We start from the raw sequence: 18,242 nt of genomic DNA, 5'->3' as shown, positions 1-18,242 counted from the left end.
CGATTCCACCCCTCGGTCCTCACTCTAGTCACACAGCAGTCCTGGGTGGGGGGAGGGGGGAAGGTCACTGCCACAGCCTGCAGGAGGTCAGCTTCCTGCCCAGCTCCTTCCCGGCCTTTCGGTGTCATGTTCTGTGTCTTTTGAGGGAGTCACCCAGAGCTGAGTCTCCTTGCGGCCTGTTTTATTGAGTGCAGGTATCTGTCAGGAACCTGGGCAGAAGGAGAGGAACGGGACCCTCTGTCTTCAGATAGAACCGTGGCCGTGTCAACTTTCACCAATTCAAACTTTTCATCGAGTGGCCAGTTATAACGGCCCTCGTGGTCAGTGTCCATCCAGGCTGAGCAGGCTCTGCACACTGCGTGCAAAAGAAGTCTCCTTTCCCTCTGGAAAGTGAAGAAGATAGATGGATGGGTAGAGAGAGAGATGCATACACACATACATACGTACATACATAGGTCATAGACAGCCATGGATGTATCTTTTCCTTTCCATTTTTCTACCAGTCACATAAGGAAGCAGCATTGAAGTGTCCTGGGCATTAGTTTTCCGTAGAATTCAGCTCGATAAGGATCATGGTTATTCAGCCTTGAGTAGGTTACGTAACATTCGGATTTCAGATTCAGACTTGCTGAGCAAGGCTTTGACTCTCTAAACCTAGTTTTAAGGACAGAAGGACCGAAGGGCTGTACTACTGAGAATGGACTTTCCAGTCTAGCTTAAAGACAGGCTCACTTAGAGATGATGTGTGTGTGTCTGTGTGCGAGAAAAAGAGAGAGGGAGATTCCGATCCAATTTAGAAAAAAGGAATCATACTGTACCAGAGAGACTTACATGAGAATATCCATATTTGCTAGCACAGTTGACAAAGATATCCTTCTTGACTAAACTTCAGCCAGGCTCTTCCAGATTCCCTTTGTGACTAGGTCCCAAACTAGTGTTCCCAACATCCAGTTGTAGCAAGGCTTCTGTCCAGATTAGCAAGAAAAGAATCATCTCATCCCACCTGTGTTATCTGGTCCTCTTCTACATCCAATCAAATGCCTCATTCCCCAGTTCACTGCCATCCCCTGAGTATAAAACTCCTTACCACTTAGTAATGTTTATCTGTGCACTGCCCCATGTGTTATAAGGTTATAAATTTCCACTCTGCCCTGTCTTTAAAGTTGAACTCAACCTTTCACCCTGTTTCAGTGATCTTACAGCCATTGCAAGCTCTTCCTAAAGTCTTCCTTGTGATTTAGACTTCAGCAAGGAAGTCTTTGACCTTGCTTGCTAAGCTGAAAGTTAAAGGAATTTAACGTGTTAGAACAAGTGGCGGAATCATTTCTTTAACACAGATCCGAGGTTAACGATTGAGGTTTTCTAAATCGGCCGATACTTAATTTCATGCTACATGCGCTGACACTTCCTGTTCTAAATGCTAAACCTAGTCCTCAGAGCACACCTGTGAGTCAGAGCTGCAATTACTGCCCTGGAATCCTGTGGCACTCAGTTACCTTCCCAAGAGCACAGAGCGAGCTGGGAGGTCTGATAGTCTAGCCTAGGGATTGAGACCCCAAGTTTCCTGGTCTTCAGTGCCATGTCAGACTGTTGTAGAAGAACAAACATTAGGTTCAAAGTCTGCTGTTGATGCAGGAGAGGTGAAAGCGGGTCTCTGTTCCTTCACAATTCCCAGCTTCTCCAATGTTTTCAAAAATGAAAGCACAGTAATAAAGATGCTCAGAGCTGGAAAGAGAAAAGTTTATTGGAAAATAAAAGAGAAAGGGAAAGGGTGCCCCAGATGAGACTCGGCCTGGCGTGGGGGAGGAGTTCCACAGGCTGCAGAGATGCCTCCGGACCCTGAGCCAGGCCCGAGGGGGCGAGTGAGCCCGCCACACACCCAAACAGAGTCCCGGCATCCAAAACCCTCCACAACAAAGTCGCTACCATGCCCACGGCCAGACTCCACAGGCTCAGGACGAGCCTCACCCAGGAATGAATCTGTTGAAAAACTCAGGTAGGGGCTGGAGTGATAGCACAGCGGGTAGGGCATTTGCCTTGTATGTGGCCAACCCGGGTTCAAATCCCAGCATCCCATATGGTCCCCTGAGCACCCCCAGGGGTGATTCCTGAGTGCATGAGCCAGGAGTGACCCTTGTGCATTGCTGGGTGTGACCCAAAGAGAAAAAAAAAAAAGAAGAAGAAAAGAAAAACTCAGGTATGTGGAGTTTGTGACTGACACCTCCAGGCTCCCAAGGAGTTGGGGATGGGTGACCTCACCCCAATCTCCCTGTGCTTCGGGGTCCTGGCAGTCACACCCATGAACTGTCTCTGGGCACCATATAAGCTCATTAACGGCCATGATCCAAAGACTCATAAATAAATCTTAAGTATTTTGACTTTCAGTTACTGAACTTTGAGCTGTATTGATTTTTCCATTCTCTTGGCAAAACAGGTTCTTGGCCCCGGGCACAGCAGACGTTTTGTCCTTTTGCAAATTATGAGGCAGCTTTATGTAGCAAGTGTTCAATCTTGTATTGTCTAGGCCTGGATTACAGAAGCGAAGTTTAATAAATAAGATTCACACTTTGTGTCTTCGTCATAGCTTAGGCCATGAGTTAGAATTTTATACTATTTTGAAATTTGTCAGGGCTTTTAATGGCCGTTTTGTAGGGAAACAAGATCAATTAACAACACTGGATGTGCAGGGTGCTGCTGTGTGTCCTGTGGGGAAAACAGAGGTACTTTTGGAGAAATGAAGCATCTATTTGCTCGAGCGGGCACCAGTAACATCTCCATTGTGAGACTTGTTGTTACTGTTTTTGGCATATCGAATACACCACGGGTAGCTTGCCAGGTTCTGCCATGTGGGCAGGATACTCTCGAAGGCTTGCCGGGCTTTCTAAGAGGGACAGAAGAATCGAACCCAGGTCGGCCACGTGCAAGGCAAATGCCCTACCTGCTGTGTTATCGCTCCAGTCCGAGCATCTATACAATGGTAAAATAAAAGAAGTTCATAAAAATCAATTGCAAGGAAAAGATAATCACCATTGTAGGACTTTGAAAAGATGAGTTTTTTCACTAAAAAAAAATCTTTTTACAGTTACAAAGCTTTCATGTTTGAGTTTCAGTCATACAATGATCGAACACCCATCCCTCCACCAATGCACATTCTCTACCACCAGTTTCCCCAGTATCCCCCCCTTTTCCAACCCTTCCCCTCCCTCTATGGCAGACAATTTCCCCCATACCTTTTTTCTACTTTGGGGCATTATGGTTTGTAATACAGTACTGAGAGACCATCATGTTTGGTCCTTTATCTACTTTCAGCACATATCTCCCATCCCTCCAACCATCATTGACTTAGTGATCCCTTCCCTATTACAGCTGCCTTCTCCCCTAGTTCATGACTCAGGCCTCCAACTATGAAGCAATATTACTGGCCCTTGTCTCTACTGTCCTTGGGTGTCAGTCTCATAATATGTTATTTTATATTCTACAAATGAGAGCAGTCCTTCTATGTCTGTCCCTCTCATTCTGACTCATTTCACTCAGCATGACCATCCACTTACAAGCAAATTTCATGACTTCATCTTTCCTAACAGCTGCATAGTATTCCACTGTGTAGATGTACCAAATTTTCTTTAACCAGTCATCAGTTCTCAGGCACTCGGGTTGTTTCCAGATTCTGGCTATTGTGAACAGTGCTGCAATGAACAAAGAGGTGCAGATGTCATTTCTACTGTGTTTTTTGCAAGCAGGCTTTTTGAGAACAGGCTGGGCAGAGAGTAGGAGGGAGAGTTTAAACAAGACCAGTGAAAAGAAAGAGGGAAAGAGGCCTTTGGCGCACAAATGACTGGAGATGGAAGCTCCAGTGAGGATGAAATGAGAGATAAACTTGGGTGAAGCTGTCTGAAGAAGAACAGTGCAAGACCCAAAATATTCAACCCATTCCTATGAATAGTGAAGTTAGAAAAATTGGTTCCAATATGCTTATATATAATATAGTTTGCCATTGGGAGTTTTGATTTTTTTAGTTACTTATGTTTATATTTTTTCTAATAACTTTATTATGATGATAATGATGATTTTATAGCTTTCCTAAAGAAGTCTACTATACTTGCCCCCATCTATATTCATTCTAGATTCTCTTAATAACAGTATTTATTTAACTACTTTTTTACATATTAAAACTTTTATTTATCTAAATTCATATAGATCTTATTTTTGCAATTGGTGTAAGATAAATATCTACTTTCCTCTTTTTCACCAACTGAATAGTTTGCCAGTCCCTCATTTTAAATATTTCATTCCTCTAATCATGAAGCAACCTCTCCTATCATATATTAAACCTCATTTACATCGAGACTGGAGCAATAGCACAGTGGGTAGGGCATTTGCCTTGCACGCATCCGATCCAGGTTCAATTCCTCTGTCCCTCTCGGAGAGCCCGGCAAGCTACTGAGAGTATCCCGCCTGCACGGCAGAGGCTGGCAAGCTACCTGTGGCATATTTGATATGTTAAAAACAGTAACAACAAGTCTCATGATGGAGACGTTACCAGTGCCTGCTCAAACAAATCGATGAACAACTGAACGACAGTGCTACAGTGCTACATTTGGATCTATTTCTAGATATTGTTACACACCTGTGTACGGCCTATTTCAACACATACTGACCTGATCACAGTAGCTTCACAGGGTTTTCTGATATCTAGTAAATAAGATTTCACAAATTACTTTCAACACAACTATCAAAATGCTTAAGTAACTACATGAATAGCCTATTTCCTAGACATCCTTCAAGAGCGGACAGGCTTTTTGAGAATAAACGGGGCAGAGATTAGGAGGAAGAGTTTAATCAAGATGGTGAAATATAGGATGCTAGCACTCGTGCGTGGTATTAAAATAGAATGCAGCATTTTAAAGGGGGAAGTCATCATCAACCTTGGCCCCAGAGTATAGGGAGGAAAGGAAAGAAAGAGTGGAGGGGAGAGAGAGGAGAGACAGAGGAGAAGCAACGGGGACCAGGTCAGGGGAGCCAGCTAGGAAGGTGGTGGTGAGGAATCACAAAACCAAATCTCCAAACCCCAGTGTCAACAACACTGAAATCAAGAGACCCAGACTTTGCAAGCAAACTTAGAAAGGGGCCTGATCAGAGGGTGCGGGGTGGGCTGGAGGGCGGGCTGGAGGGAGAGGGACACGGGAGCGAGCCTCAGATGGGTGGAGGGAAGCTGCCACTGGTGGTGGGATCAGTGCTGCAATGTTGTGTGTATGTGTCTAAAACTCAGCTATGGAAAACTTTGTAAGTCACAGTATGTTATTTTTTTTTAATGTGCAAAGAAAAAGAAAACACAGGTGACAAGAAAGAGGGGAGGGAGCTTGGGGCACAAAAGCAGAAATGAAGCTCTGAAAATGAGATTTGGGGCATTCGAATAGTTTTCTAACCCCTTCCCAAGGCGAATTTTCATATTGACTTATATTGGAGGAGGGACATGAGCGAGAGCACAGAGGGTAGGGCGTTTACCTTGCACGCGGCCAACCCGGGTTCAATCCTGGGCACCCCATACCGTCCCCTGAGCACTGCCAGGAGTCATTCCTGAGTGCAGAGGCAGGAGTACCCCCTGAGCATCGCCGGGTGGGACCCAAAGAGAAAAAAAAATTGCAACAGACAAATATTGGAATAAAAGGTTGGTGTGCGTCTAAGATCTGACCCAAATGGTGGGGGCTTCTCCATCTTGCTTAGCCCACCGTGCTATACCACGCTCATGCTCATACTCATGGTCCTTTCCTTGATTTACAGATTGGTCCTCCCGAGCTGTTGTCCCTGACTTCGTCTTCTTCTGTCTGAGCCACGATTGTCCGGCACAGTCCCAAAGCCAGCTCAGAGCTTTTTCTGGAGCGAAGTTCCATGGGGACTGTCCCTGACTCTCTGAGACCAGCCAAAGTCTCTCTGATCGCCGCTACCAGCACAGAAGACGTTCTGGGGGCGCCACGGTGCCAGCCCCCCGGAGCCCTGGTGCCAGGGTGCGCCAATGGCCTTCCCGGCGCACCTGCAGAGCCCGCGCTCGGCCCGGGGCCGGCTGCGGGGGTCCTGATGCAGGCCTGCGAGCATGAGCCCCCCGAGCCGGGCATGTCTTCTGCCGTCCTGCAGGAGCTGGAGAAGGCGTCCCCCACGCTCAGCTCGCCGGCCGGGTCCCCCGCGCCCAGCCTCCTCTGCACGCCTCGGAGGGACCCTGCGCAGCACCCAGAGCGCACCATGCCAGCCGCTGACCAGCACGCGCCTCGGCCCAGCCCCGGGGACAGGACCCTAGTCCGGGAGGAGCCCGAGGTCACCCAGGCCAGCGATCAGAGACCGTCCGAGGCAGAGCCACGTGCGGAGCCCCGCTGTCCCGGGGGCGACGGTGGGGACAGCAGCAAAGAGCCAGGCCACTGCGCAGCTCCCGCTCGGGAGACCAGCCAGGACATGGCGCGGGCGGTGGAGGCCCGGGCCGGCCACGCTCCTGTCCCCTGTGCCCCAGGAAGCCACGGGGAGCAGCCTGGGGCCACCAGCGACTCCCAGCCCACGCCCTGTGACCCTTCGAGCGGGGGACATGGGTGTGCGGCCAGCGCAGAGCCCCCGGCCCTGCCCTCAGACCCTCCCCAGGGCGCCCTCCTCGCAGGCACGTCCTCGCGGCCGCCGGATCCTGTGCCCGAGCCGCCGGGGTCCAGGTTCAAGGAGGCCAGCACGATGACCACCGAGGTGGGCAGTGAGCTTGGGGCCTGGCTCGGCCGGGCGCGGCGGGATGCGGAGGTGCAGGCGGTGGCCAGCGTGGAGAGCAGGGCGGTGTGCACCAGCCCGGGCATCCCCGCCGTCCCCCGCTGCCCGGACCCGGGGGAGAAGCCCCCAGAAGAGCTGCGCGTAGTTTGCCACGGCGCCGGGGACCGTGTCCTGGCGCTGGAACTGTGCGACAGCGCGCAGACCACCCGGGGCTCGGGAGAGGGGCCGCCCCCTGCACAGAAGCAGGGGTCCCCTCGGGCTGCTCGGGACGCGAGCCGGGAGGACAAGGGGTCGCCGGGAACGGGCTCCCAACAGCCAGCAGGTGGGGGGACGGGGTCCCTGGCATCAAGCACCCCCGACGGAGCTGCCCAGAGCGCGCAGGGAGCAGCCGGCACGAGGCCGAGCCCCCTGCCGGGGAGTGGGCACGTGGAGACCGACGCCAGAGGCCACCCCCAGCCGGGGGACCCGGCCAGCCCAGGTGACCAGCGCGGGCCCCCGGAGCCTGGGGTGAAAGAGAAGCCCCCCGGGCGAGGGCAGCAGGAGGAGACGGCGGGGACGACGGCGACGCAGCTCCCCAGCGCTCAGCTGCGGCCCGGAGCCCCCGAGAGCGGGGCCGCGTCCAGCGCCCACCCGTCCCCCGCCGGGGCCGCGCGCCTGAGCCTGCCCACCGACGGCTCGGGCACCGCCAGCCCGGGCTCCTCGGGGGAGCGCACCCCGGGGCGCACCGTCCGCGCCAGCCCGCGCCGCGCCAGCCGCGTGAGCGAGTTCCTGCGGGAGCACCGGGCGGGCCTGGCGGGCGACAGGAAGAAGCAGCCCGAGCCCCGGGCGCAGGCCAAGGCGTCCAAGCGCGTGCGGGACGTGGTGTGGGACGAGCAGGGCATGACGTGGGAGGTGTACGGCGCGTCCCTGGACCCCGAGTCCCTGGGCGTCGCCATCCAGAACCACCTGCAGCGCCAGATCCGCGAGCACGAGCGGCTGCGGCAGGCGCACGGCCGCCGCTCCGTGTCCTCGGACACATCCTCGCAGAAGAAGCTCAAGGGCCGGCAGCACGGCGTCCTCCAGGCGCTGCTGCAGCACCTGCGCCGGCCCAACTGCTGCGTGCGCCCCGCGCCCTCCTCCGTGCTGGACTGAGCGCCCGCCCCGCGGGGCGCGCCGGCCCCTGACCCCAGCACCCAGGCCCAGGCCCCCTCGCTGCCAGCAGCCTGTCGCTTTGGACGGAAGAGCGAGAGGAAAAGAGAGAAGGGCGCTGGCCTGAAGGCTGATGACCTCAGTTGAAAGGAAATAAGATTCTCTGGGTTGTGTGTTTTTGTTTTTATTAATATGATGTCGCTTATGAAACTAGCATTAACGTGGTCCGTGTGTCATTTTGTGTGACTGCCTCAATTTATCACACTGCAGTACTTCATTAAAGTCTCTGCTTTGTAATTTTTTTTTTAAAAAATGGCCAAAACGCTATGAGCAACATCACTGGAAATGTGGAGTCCTCTCACAGTGAAAATGCTGTTGCTGCACAAAACTGAAACAACCGGTGAGGGCTATAATGTAAAAATGTGAAGCGAACTGGACTCATTCCAAGGTCTGTTGCCATGAAGAGCGTTTCGATGTACAAAACAACAAATACGAATATTTGTAAGCACCTACAGATAACCGTTTTATACACCTTGTGATACTGTTAATAAATGTAGAACAGTTAAATTAGGAAAATTAGCTCAGCTTTTGAATATGAATACTGCCCACATAAAGCAGGTTGGGATGTGAAGATTTTCTGCACTAAATACATGCAAGGAAGGTACAGCTCTGTGAATCTGAAGCCAGCTGAATAAATTCAGATTTCCTCCCCCTGAAGGAAGCAGTGTGACTGAATTCTGGAAAAGGAATCATTCCATTTTTGCCAATACTAAAATTCTAGGTGGTGGCAGGTTCCTCCCGGTCACAGTGACCTGTGGCTGATCGTTCTGCTAAGGAATTCTAAATAGCCAATCCCTAAGTCCTCTTTTCTCTGTGTTGAAAAGGAATAACAAAAGCAATCGGTTTGATTTAGAGTGCTGTAAATGGGTATTGGGACTTGGTCAACAGCCGTCCAATAGAAAACGTAGCCTAATAACTAGAAGGCTGGCATATGTCCTTACAGCTTGTGTATGTCAAATAAAGTGCATCTAAAAAGGTGGCCCTTTGGGGCTGGAGCGATAGCACAGCGGGTAGGGCATTTGCCTTGCACACGGTCGACCCGGGTTCGATTCCCAGAATCCCATGTGGTCCCCTAAGCACCGCCAGGAGTGATTCCTGAGTGCAGAGCCAGGAGTGACCCCTGTGCATCGCCAGGTGTGACCCAAAAGCAAAAAAAATAAAAAGGTGGCCCTTTGCACACACACAGCTATTCAGCCCTCAGACCCAGTGAAAGAGGCGTTTTTAAAAACAGCTTGTTCCGGGTAGAAGGTGGCCTGAGAGTCGGCACCTGTTGGACCCCAGCCTGCACCTGTCTGCACAGGGGACTGAGTTCTGAGCCCTTCCCAGCCCAGACTGCCAGCCGGACCGGAGGGGTGAGGCCCGGCCGGAGAGGGGAGTGAGCCAGGTCCCTGAGGAAACACCACACGGGCCCAGTGATTTGCAAAACCAACAGTGGCTGGCTTCTCAACCTGCTCTGCTTTGACTTTAAAAATTCTTTTTCTTGTTAATTCTCTTTTGCAGACTCTGAATATATCTTAACAATGAACGCTACAGTGGCCACCCACCCAAATTAGTAAGACGAGACTGCTTTCGTTGTTGTTTTTTGTTTTTGTTTTTTCATTTTTCATTTAAGCAAATTGGAGTCTGTCTAGAGGCATTTCCCAGAAGCAGGGCTGGGAATGACAGTTACGTACCTGGAGCTTCCAAGGAATGTTTCAGTGGAGCGCATCCTTACCAACTGGCCTCTGTTAGCACTTACGATCCAAATGAACCATTCCCCGAGCGACCAAGTGATGTATGATTACAGATTTTGCCCCATACCCTCTTTTGACCTCCAATGCCCATTTGCAGTGGTGCGCCTGTCTCGTGGGCAGATGCGTCTGCCAGGATGTGGCCTGGCCCCTCTCTGCTCCTGGCTGTCTCCCTCACACACTGGCATACGCCTGTGTACACAGAGAAAAGCTTGTATACACAGTCGCAGCTGTCTGCAGCACTACTCCAGATGGGGCCCCAGGTAAGCCTCAGCTGTGGGTGCTTACCACAGGCTGTTTCCGTGTGAAACTAGGAAAAGGGAAGATCCAGCCTCTGGCCACGGCATTTATTCTCATGAGCTTGTAGTAACCTCGTGATTTATAAATAGTTAAAGGAGGCAACGACCTAGGAGATACTTAAGCCTCGTCACATATTCAATCAATAAATTAAAAGTTAAATTAAAAGTAAACCCAGTGTTGCTGTTTGCCTCTCGGATTAAAACTTAATGTTTGATGCAGTGACAACTGATTTTCTTTGGTGCTGTGATTGATCATTATTTATTAATTTTTTTTTACTTTTCACCGTTTCTTCTATCACACTAGAGTTTGTTACAAAAAATTTCAAAACCTGACTTTTGTTTTTTGAATCTTATAGAATAGTTTTAGAAACTAGTAACAGAAACAAATCATAAAATGGAGAGTGAAGATGGAAAGTGTTTTTAAGACAACAGAATTTTGTACTAAACTCCAAGTTTTTGCATAATGCTGCCCAAAGTACTCTCATAGTAAGGCCTTTATTTGAAAAATCTTCACCCCCGCTCATGACACAGCCCTCGCACTGTGAGGAGCAGGTGGGATTCTGCAGATTTCAACCAGCAGGTGAAGTGGTGAATCGAGTTTCTTCCCTGGTTCAACTCTCCTTTACTTTGTCCAACCCATATTGATGGGTTGAAAGTCACTTTTGTCCTTACATTCTTTGAGATCTGTGTGGTCATTAAATTAATAGAAAATATTTCTGAATCCAGAAGTATAAGAGATGCGTTAACTAAGACTGGAGGATAATGAAACAAATAAAACATTAAAATTCTCTATGGCTTATCAAGTGAATATTAGAGTTTTTAATTTAAACATTGATTTGTATGCATTTGTGATCCTAAGAAAAACATTGTTAATTCAGCTGCCATGTGTCTCTCTCTGGTGCTTTTCTAATTCAGTCTTTCTGGATTAGTGACTTTGTGCTGTCTTATCTCAATTATTTCACACAGAGTAAAATCCTATGTGGCCTAAGTTGAACACGTTGCTAGGTCAAGTTTAAGCAGAATTTTTTCTTTTTTGCATCATCATAAATAGCATTGTACATAAACATTTTTACAAAATATATGAATGCTTTTACTCACCTTGTCTTGTTCATCTATATTGAATATAATTCTAATTTTTTCCTTAAGAATAATCTATTATTATGATACCTTTGTCTTCTATGTCTATTAAAGCTAAATATCAAAATTGAAAGACATTAGACTGAATATGCATATGTAACATATGGTAACATAGAAAATGGAACTTGAATTTTGGAACCAAAGGCTTATCGGAACTTGTGGTCTTAAAGTAGAATGTATAAGAGCACAATGACGTCTAGTTTCACTCCAGAGGATTGAGATTTTATTATTCCTAGTTTATTCTAATGTATTCTCCTCATTTCTGTGAGTTCCTATTACTCCAGGACTGCCTGCGTATACCACATCAAGAATAGAATATGATGTGACTTTAAAATAAAATGTTTACAGAGGCTATACATACAAGTAAGCTGTTAATGTAAATTGTTTGGCTTTAGCTGTACCCACTCTGTTAAGTTACGCTGACAAAATGTGAGAAAATAATGTCTTCTTGTCCTCCTACATATTGTGCAAGTGTTAAAAAAAAAGCCTCCAGTTCTTTTTTAAAAAAAAATAAATAAATAAACCGTCCACTTCTAGTACCATATAATTACCACACCCCTTGTCTAATTTTTAAGAATCAGTATAAACAAAAACAGTACATTAGGATAAGGCTTGCCTAGACGCGTATGTGTTTTTCCTGAAATCTGGGCACTCAACCTCACGGTCTGACTTCCTATTCGTCTACGACGCTGCCATGGAGACGACGCTGTTTACTCTCTCCAGCTGGTCTTAGCGATGTTTGAGAAGGAGGCCTCTGTGATAACGATGCGGTGGACCCAGCAGTCTCGCAGTTCCGTGGATCAAAGAGCTAACCCTCGTGCCCCGCCCTTGTTTTGTCCACACCGTGAATGAGAAGTCTTCTCCACACGGACTTCAGGGTTTGCTGTTCTGTCTGCCTAGCTGGGCACTCTGCTCTCGGGGCCAGCTTGGTTGAATAATCACCCTGGTCTCCAACTGGGGGTTGGCTGCCGCTGAGTGGCAAAGAGCAGGTGATAAGCGAACTCTCCTAGCCATCCTCTACATCCTAGATCCTTCTGAATGAAATCCCGCAACCAGCGAAGTAATTATAGGTCTCTGTGCAGACACACAGGCTTACGGATGTCAAGAAAATTTTAAGACATGTTTGCAAAAGGAGAAAAATCATGTAAATACTGAAACTGATTTCTGTGAATCTGATTGGAGTCTTGTGGGGAATAAAAAGGCCTTCTTGGCTACAAAAAAATTAAATAAACATAATTTTCAATGACTGAGGACCTAAATGAAGAAGGATGAAAATGGAAAGATTCTGCCTTGCAAGTAATTAGTGACATCTGCCAGAAGTCATTACAGCTACTTCTAACTGTGAACAGTCACCAGCTAAATACTCACTTGCCACAACCAAATAACCTCTCTTGAAGTAAATTCAGTAATCTGTATATATGTGTAAATAAAAGCAATGATCCTGAAAAGTTATTATTGGTTATCAGGTAAATCAAGATTATGTAAATTATAAAGGACATTTCAATAACTAGATCTTGGTGAAATGGCTAGAATGGTGCATGCAACATGTCATTATTTATTAATTTGGTCGGCTTTCTTTTAAGACTAGTGCTCATATTAATCACGATAATAAGACTGTTGACTATGAAATTAAAGCTAAGCAATAATGTGCCCAAAAGGCAGTTATACCAGCAAGTGCATCTATTAGGGGCAGGCCGTGATATGGATATGGTTTGTTCCCTGAAGAATAACTGTGATTTATAGGACAGAGCAAGTAAAGGCATCATTTCTGCTTTCTTGCTGGAAAAACTTATTTTGGAGCTCCATAAAAAGCAAAGTACTAATGAGTGTTCATCGAGATATGGTCAGCATCTCTATTTCAGGGCTGGCCAAAGCAAGCAAAGCAGTGAAAGTCTTGCTAGCTTAAAACTCAAAGCAGGTCCCTCCAGAAACTGTTGAAATGGAAGAGTTGGGCATATGGTAATAACTCTTCCTGGACACGAGTGTTTTGAAAAGCAATTCAATTAACTCTGCCTGGAGGATTACCAGCCTTAGCTATGAAAAATGAGTTCCCAGATGTTAAAATAACTAAAACATAAGTACTCACTGCAAACGGCTCAAATATGCCTTACAGAAAATGATGTTTCAAATGAGTGTTTCCAAAGACAAATTTTCAGAGTATCTTTTTGAGTTCTGGCTCAAAATTAGTTGGCTGCAAAATGGTAGGCATAAAAATTAACTGTTTCTTACTTCAGAGAAAGATATCAATGATCAACAGCAGGTGATAATTATGAAAGACATCAGTGAACTGTTAACATAATTAGATGGGAGAAGAATGCTAGCTTTTCTGGGTCTCTTAAAATGCGGGCATACCATCCACAGATTTCTAGGGTTGAGATTATAACTTGCTTTAGGACACTACTATTGGTATTACTCTTTGATACTTTAAAATTAAACTCTCTATTCTTTAAAACTTTTAAGCAGTTAAACATTTTTTTCTGATATGTATCATTGCTTGTAATATGTAAAATCTAGATGTGTATAGAGAGAATTAACTATTGGATAAGTAGAAGGGAACCACCCATGTTCATAGGTATCTGAAGGCATCTACACTTTAGTGTAGATTTCATGGAATTTATTTTAGACTACATCTTTGAAGAGCTCATTTTTCATAATGTACTCCGTCGTGTCTGAAAATGATGTTGGTAAATCAGAGCTTGCAGTATTAAACTCCTACTCCTTAGTGCCAAGAGGAGAGATTTATTCTTATTTCACTGGCATCTGGAAATACCTATTATTGGGGTTGAGAAAGGTCAGCAGGTCCTGAGCACTCCTAACAGCAACCACATTCCTTAGTATATTTATCACTGTTCTTCAAGTCTGGAGACAGTATGTTGTGCATAATCCCGTGTGGCACAACGCCACGGTCTGTGTGGTTCATCTGTGAGTGGTGAGTTTTCTATTTTTATGTGTAAAAAAAAAATAACATTCCCCATTTTAAGGCCGAAGCTTGGCATCAAGTGGGCACCTGAATGCCCATGAATAAAGCCAATGGTGGTGCATGTTTGTATATTTAGTAACAATTTGACTTTTCACTTTTGAAGGTCAGAAAGGGCTGTTGCTTGGTTGTCTTTTGTTCCGTTTTGTTTTGAATCATCTCTAAAGTAGATCGCATAGTTACCACAACAGTTGAATCTAGCAATCAGGACTTTGGCTATGATAAGCTAAAACGCTTTGGCATTCTAATATGCCAGGGCGAGTTAACCGCAGCCTCAGGCACAGGTAAGGTCAGTTGTTTGACCACCAGGTTGATTTCTGTTCCTCACACATCGTCTCTGTGTTAAGTGTGTGACTGGGATGTACATACTATGGGTGTGACTGTGTACATACCTTGTATGAATCATCTGAATCCTCAATGCAGCTGTAGGAAAGCAGGCAGAATAAACCACTGCCCAAAGCCTCAAAAAGGCTAGTCAGTGTGGGTTCGTTGGGTTTTTTCCTTTCATTTTCTATACATAAAAATCTCTATGTAGCATAACTGTAAATAGCTTACCCTCATCCGTGTGCACACACACGCATTGAATTCATGCTGTGTATTTAAAGAAATTGCAAATTAAACCAACAGTTAAGAACTGCATCTTCCCATGACTGTTCTGCATGAATTAAAACCAGGTCAGATTCTCTCCTGGAGAGGTGCCACCTCCTGGCCGCAGCCGTGGTGCTTAGGAAAGCCCAGTCCCAATGGATCCTGGGGGTCTTGCTAGAATCTTCCAGAAACATAGAAGAAGCAGCTTCAAAGGTTTAGTCCTGTTTTTAAGCACCTAGTTTTTCACCTGGAAATGGAGAACACTAGGGGAAAACTTTGTTTTATGGGCTACATTTGAACTTGCACGGGCTTTAAGAGTCTTAGAGCTACAGTGAAGTATCCACCGATCTCATGCAGAGTGGAAGCTGAATGCAGGCACTCTTTTTAGGTCAGCAGAGAAATGTTTTACAACACCAAAGAGAAGCCAGAGTTATTTGGGGGGGGGGGGGGGGCATGGGGGGATGCAGGCGTCCTGGGCCACACCTGGCTATGCTTGGAGTTTAGCCCTGGCTTTGCACTCAGGAATTACTCCTGAAAGTGCTCAGGAGACCATATGGGGTGCCGGGGATAGAACTCTACCCATATCTGTCTCCAGTCCTGTGATTATTTTTACATGACAGATGATGTTGATGGAATATAGGACGTGGACAATTTGGAGCTCATTGAGATAGTGCCACGTAAGAAATAGCTGTCATCTATGATCATTATGCTATGTGGACTGAATAAGGTTGTGCTCATCCATCAGCCAACAAGTGTCAACTCTGGACAAGTTTTGCCAACTTTTCAGAGTAAATTGATACTGTTTGCGTATTTTTCTCATTCTTCTAAGAAATATTCACCTTAGTAAAGACCAAGATTGACCTGAATCCTAAAACAGTAAGATTTGACTGATTCCATGATACTAAAAAGTGACCGGTTGATTATTAGATGGAAGATGTGACAGAAATCACCAGAATTGTCCATTGACAGAGAATTCACTTTGGCCAAGTGCAAATATATAATCTTTTATCAGTAGAAAGTTAATAATACCACTAAGTTCATATTCACATTTTAGATAACAAATGTGCCATCTCTATATTCCAGAATAAATACAAGTTAACCATAAGAACACTATAATTACACCTGTAACTTGCAGTATTCTTTAATTCCTAAAAACATACTTGTTAATAAGGACATTGTACCTGAATTCTTGATGTTTGTCAATATTTACTGTTGCTTGAAAGAAAAATATATGCAATTATTTTGGAAGATGTTTATTAATTTAAATACCACCCATAAGATTATAGCTGTCAAATGATAATAATTTATGTGTGTTATTTATTCAGCTGAGAAAGACCAAAAGTGTAGTGCAATGTAAAAATCACTGAAGAAACAGTAATAGTCAAAATGAAATTCAATTTGTGACTAGTATTAATATTAGAATCTAAAGTTACGTCTTTTCATGATGTCCATGATATCCATATATAAAAGTTGTAAAATGTTTTCTTAAGCCATTCTCATTTTCCTAAATTTACCTACCAATAAAGCTTCATTCACAGGGGGGGAAATGGAATGTTATTTATTGATATAAGGATATATCAAGATTTCGAAATTACAGATACTTGCACTTTCATTTGCAACCTGAATTTTGAATGGATGCTTAAGATACTGAGGTTCATGTGATGATTTAGCTTTGCCTTCAAAAATGTAATTTTTTTGCATTTCATTTTCCATAATAAATGCTATATAGGATAAAATTAGTTGTCCTTGTCTTCTGTTATTATTCTCGCCTTTGCTACTGCTGTCCAGTTGAGTTTTTCAGCCCTAACTTTTTAGACTCGGTTGATTTTTGTATGACACACTTCTGCTAGGAATGTTTAGTGGAGCCAAAGTGTATACAATGATTGGTATTCCCCAACCCCTTTAATTAAGATAGAATTTCCACGGAATTAATTCACAATGCCTACAGTCATCAGAAGCAGCATTTTTCCTGTGCTCCATGGCACAGCTGTATTCATTTGTATCTGTGTGTGTCCATGTACAGAAGAATTCTTCCAGTCTTTCTTCACAAGAGTCGTGAGAACTTGGCGTTTATGGGAGACTGGAGGGGTGGCCCCCATGAAGGCAGGGAACCCTCACTCACGCATACACTCTCTCAAGCTCAGGCTCAGCCGTGTCTTCCTCAGAGTCCACCAACAGCTACTGTGTGGTCCCAGCCTCTCTGTCTCCCCGGGAAGGAGAGCTGAGATTTTTTTAGTCTAGATTCTTAGGAGATAAAAGCCCAGTGTGTCCTCCCATCTGGCCTGACTATTAATAAAACTAACTATGTAATTGTGCTCTGATTTGCCTCCTTGAATTCACCTTCAATTCAACAAGTAGCTGTAGATCAGGAGAGGTATAATATTTATAAACCCCAAATCATTTATATTTTAGTCTAGCTTATGTGTTTTTACTAGTATTCACATTTAAGGTCTTTGATATGCGGTCACACACCTTACCAACACCAAAGTGCCCAATACCCTGAGCAACGTCCTTATTCAAGTCTGACTGCCCCTCCCCCGCCCCTCCCGTCCCATTCGATAATCTCAGTTTGATATTTCAAGACCAAGTGTTTGCCTTGGTCATTCAATTTTGTCTATTCCATTGTTTTGTTTTTCTGCATACTACAGACGAATGAAACCAGACAGTATTTTGTCCTTCTCCCTCTGACTTATTTTACTTAACACAGTGCCCCTCGGTTCCATGGTAGTTGCAGCAAGTGGCATGATTTTATCTGTCTACGCTCCTGCATTGCATTCTCATTTGTCTGTGTGCCAGAGCTTTCTTCTTAGTTTGCCATTGGACTTTGGGCTATTTCATTGCCTGGCTATTGAGCTGCGACTGCAGTGAGCATAGGTGTGCAAACATCTTTTCAAACGAATGTTTATAAAACCCAGATTTTGATTCAAATGACTGAAGTATTCATGAACTTCACACGGTGATTACTTCAAACTTCACAAGAGCTACACTCTTCCTCACTTGTCTGTGCAGACAGAAACACACTATTTCAGCCTAAAATGGTGTCTGCAGGCTGCTGTGCCCAATATTCTTAGACAACTTTTCTTGGCAAAATTAAATCTCATGCATTTCTTAAGATATTTGTCAAGGTGATCATGTAGGAGTCCTCATGGGACTGAGGTGGTTTGTTGGCTGCTTTAATCACTCATGTCCCACCGCAGACATTAGACCCATTATAGGGTATATCCAGACAATGAATGTTAGGTAGTAAACACAAGAGCAGTCTTCCTGGCATCTGCATTCGCTTAGCTGGCTTACTAACTAATGCATTTAATAGAGCTCATATTTCTTTTGAAAGAACTATGTTTTGTAAAGCATATAGGATCCTTTTTGGTCTTCGACACATTCATAATGAACTGCAGAGTTCCAACATTGTTTAATTTTTTTCCATAATCATCTTGGACTTTCATTGAGTTAATTTATGGAGTTCTCCTTTTTCATACCCTTAGAACTAACTCGTTAGAGAAGGCAATTTTTTTCTACATGCATCACAGAGGAGTATCCCAGCTGAAATGTAAATGGTCCGGATGGCAGCTAATATTACTCAAG

General features: G+C 45.4%; 1 protein-coding gene across 2 annotated transcripts in view; it reads left to right on the top strand.

Moving 5' to 3' along the window:
• The window catches only part of GPRIN3 (GPRIN family member 3), an 80,126-nt gene extending 63,733 nt beyond the window's left edge, over window positions 1-16,393 (top strand). For both annotated transcript variants that reach the window (XM_055138410.1, XM_055138411.1), the window contains exon 2: window positions 5,782-16,393. In XM_055138410.1, the coding sequence (XP_054994385.1) occupies window positions 5,890-7,869 (1,980 nt within the window). In that variant the 5' untranslated portion in view covers window positions 5,782-5,889 and the 3' untranslated portion in view covers window positions 7,870-16,393. The remainder of the gene's footprint in view (window positions 1-5,781) is intronic.
• Window positions 16,394-18,242: the final 1,849 nt, after the last annotated feature.

Source organism: Sorex araneus, chromosome 5, assembly GCF_027595985.1.
Source record: "Sorex araneus isolate mSorAra2 chromosome 5, mSorAra2.pri, whole genome shotgun sequence".
Classification (NCBI taxonomy): Eukaryota; Metazoa; Chordata; class Mammalia; order Eulipotyphla; family Soricidae; genus Sorex; species Sorex araneus.
Note: the sequence above shows the minus strand (reverse complement) of the source record. Positions and strands in the feature narration are given on the sequence as shown.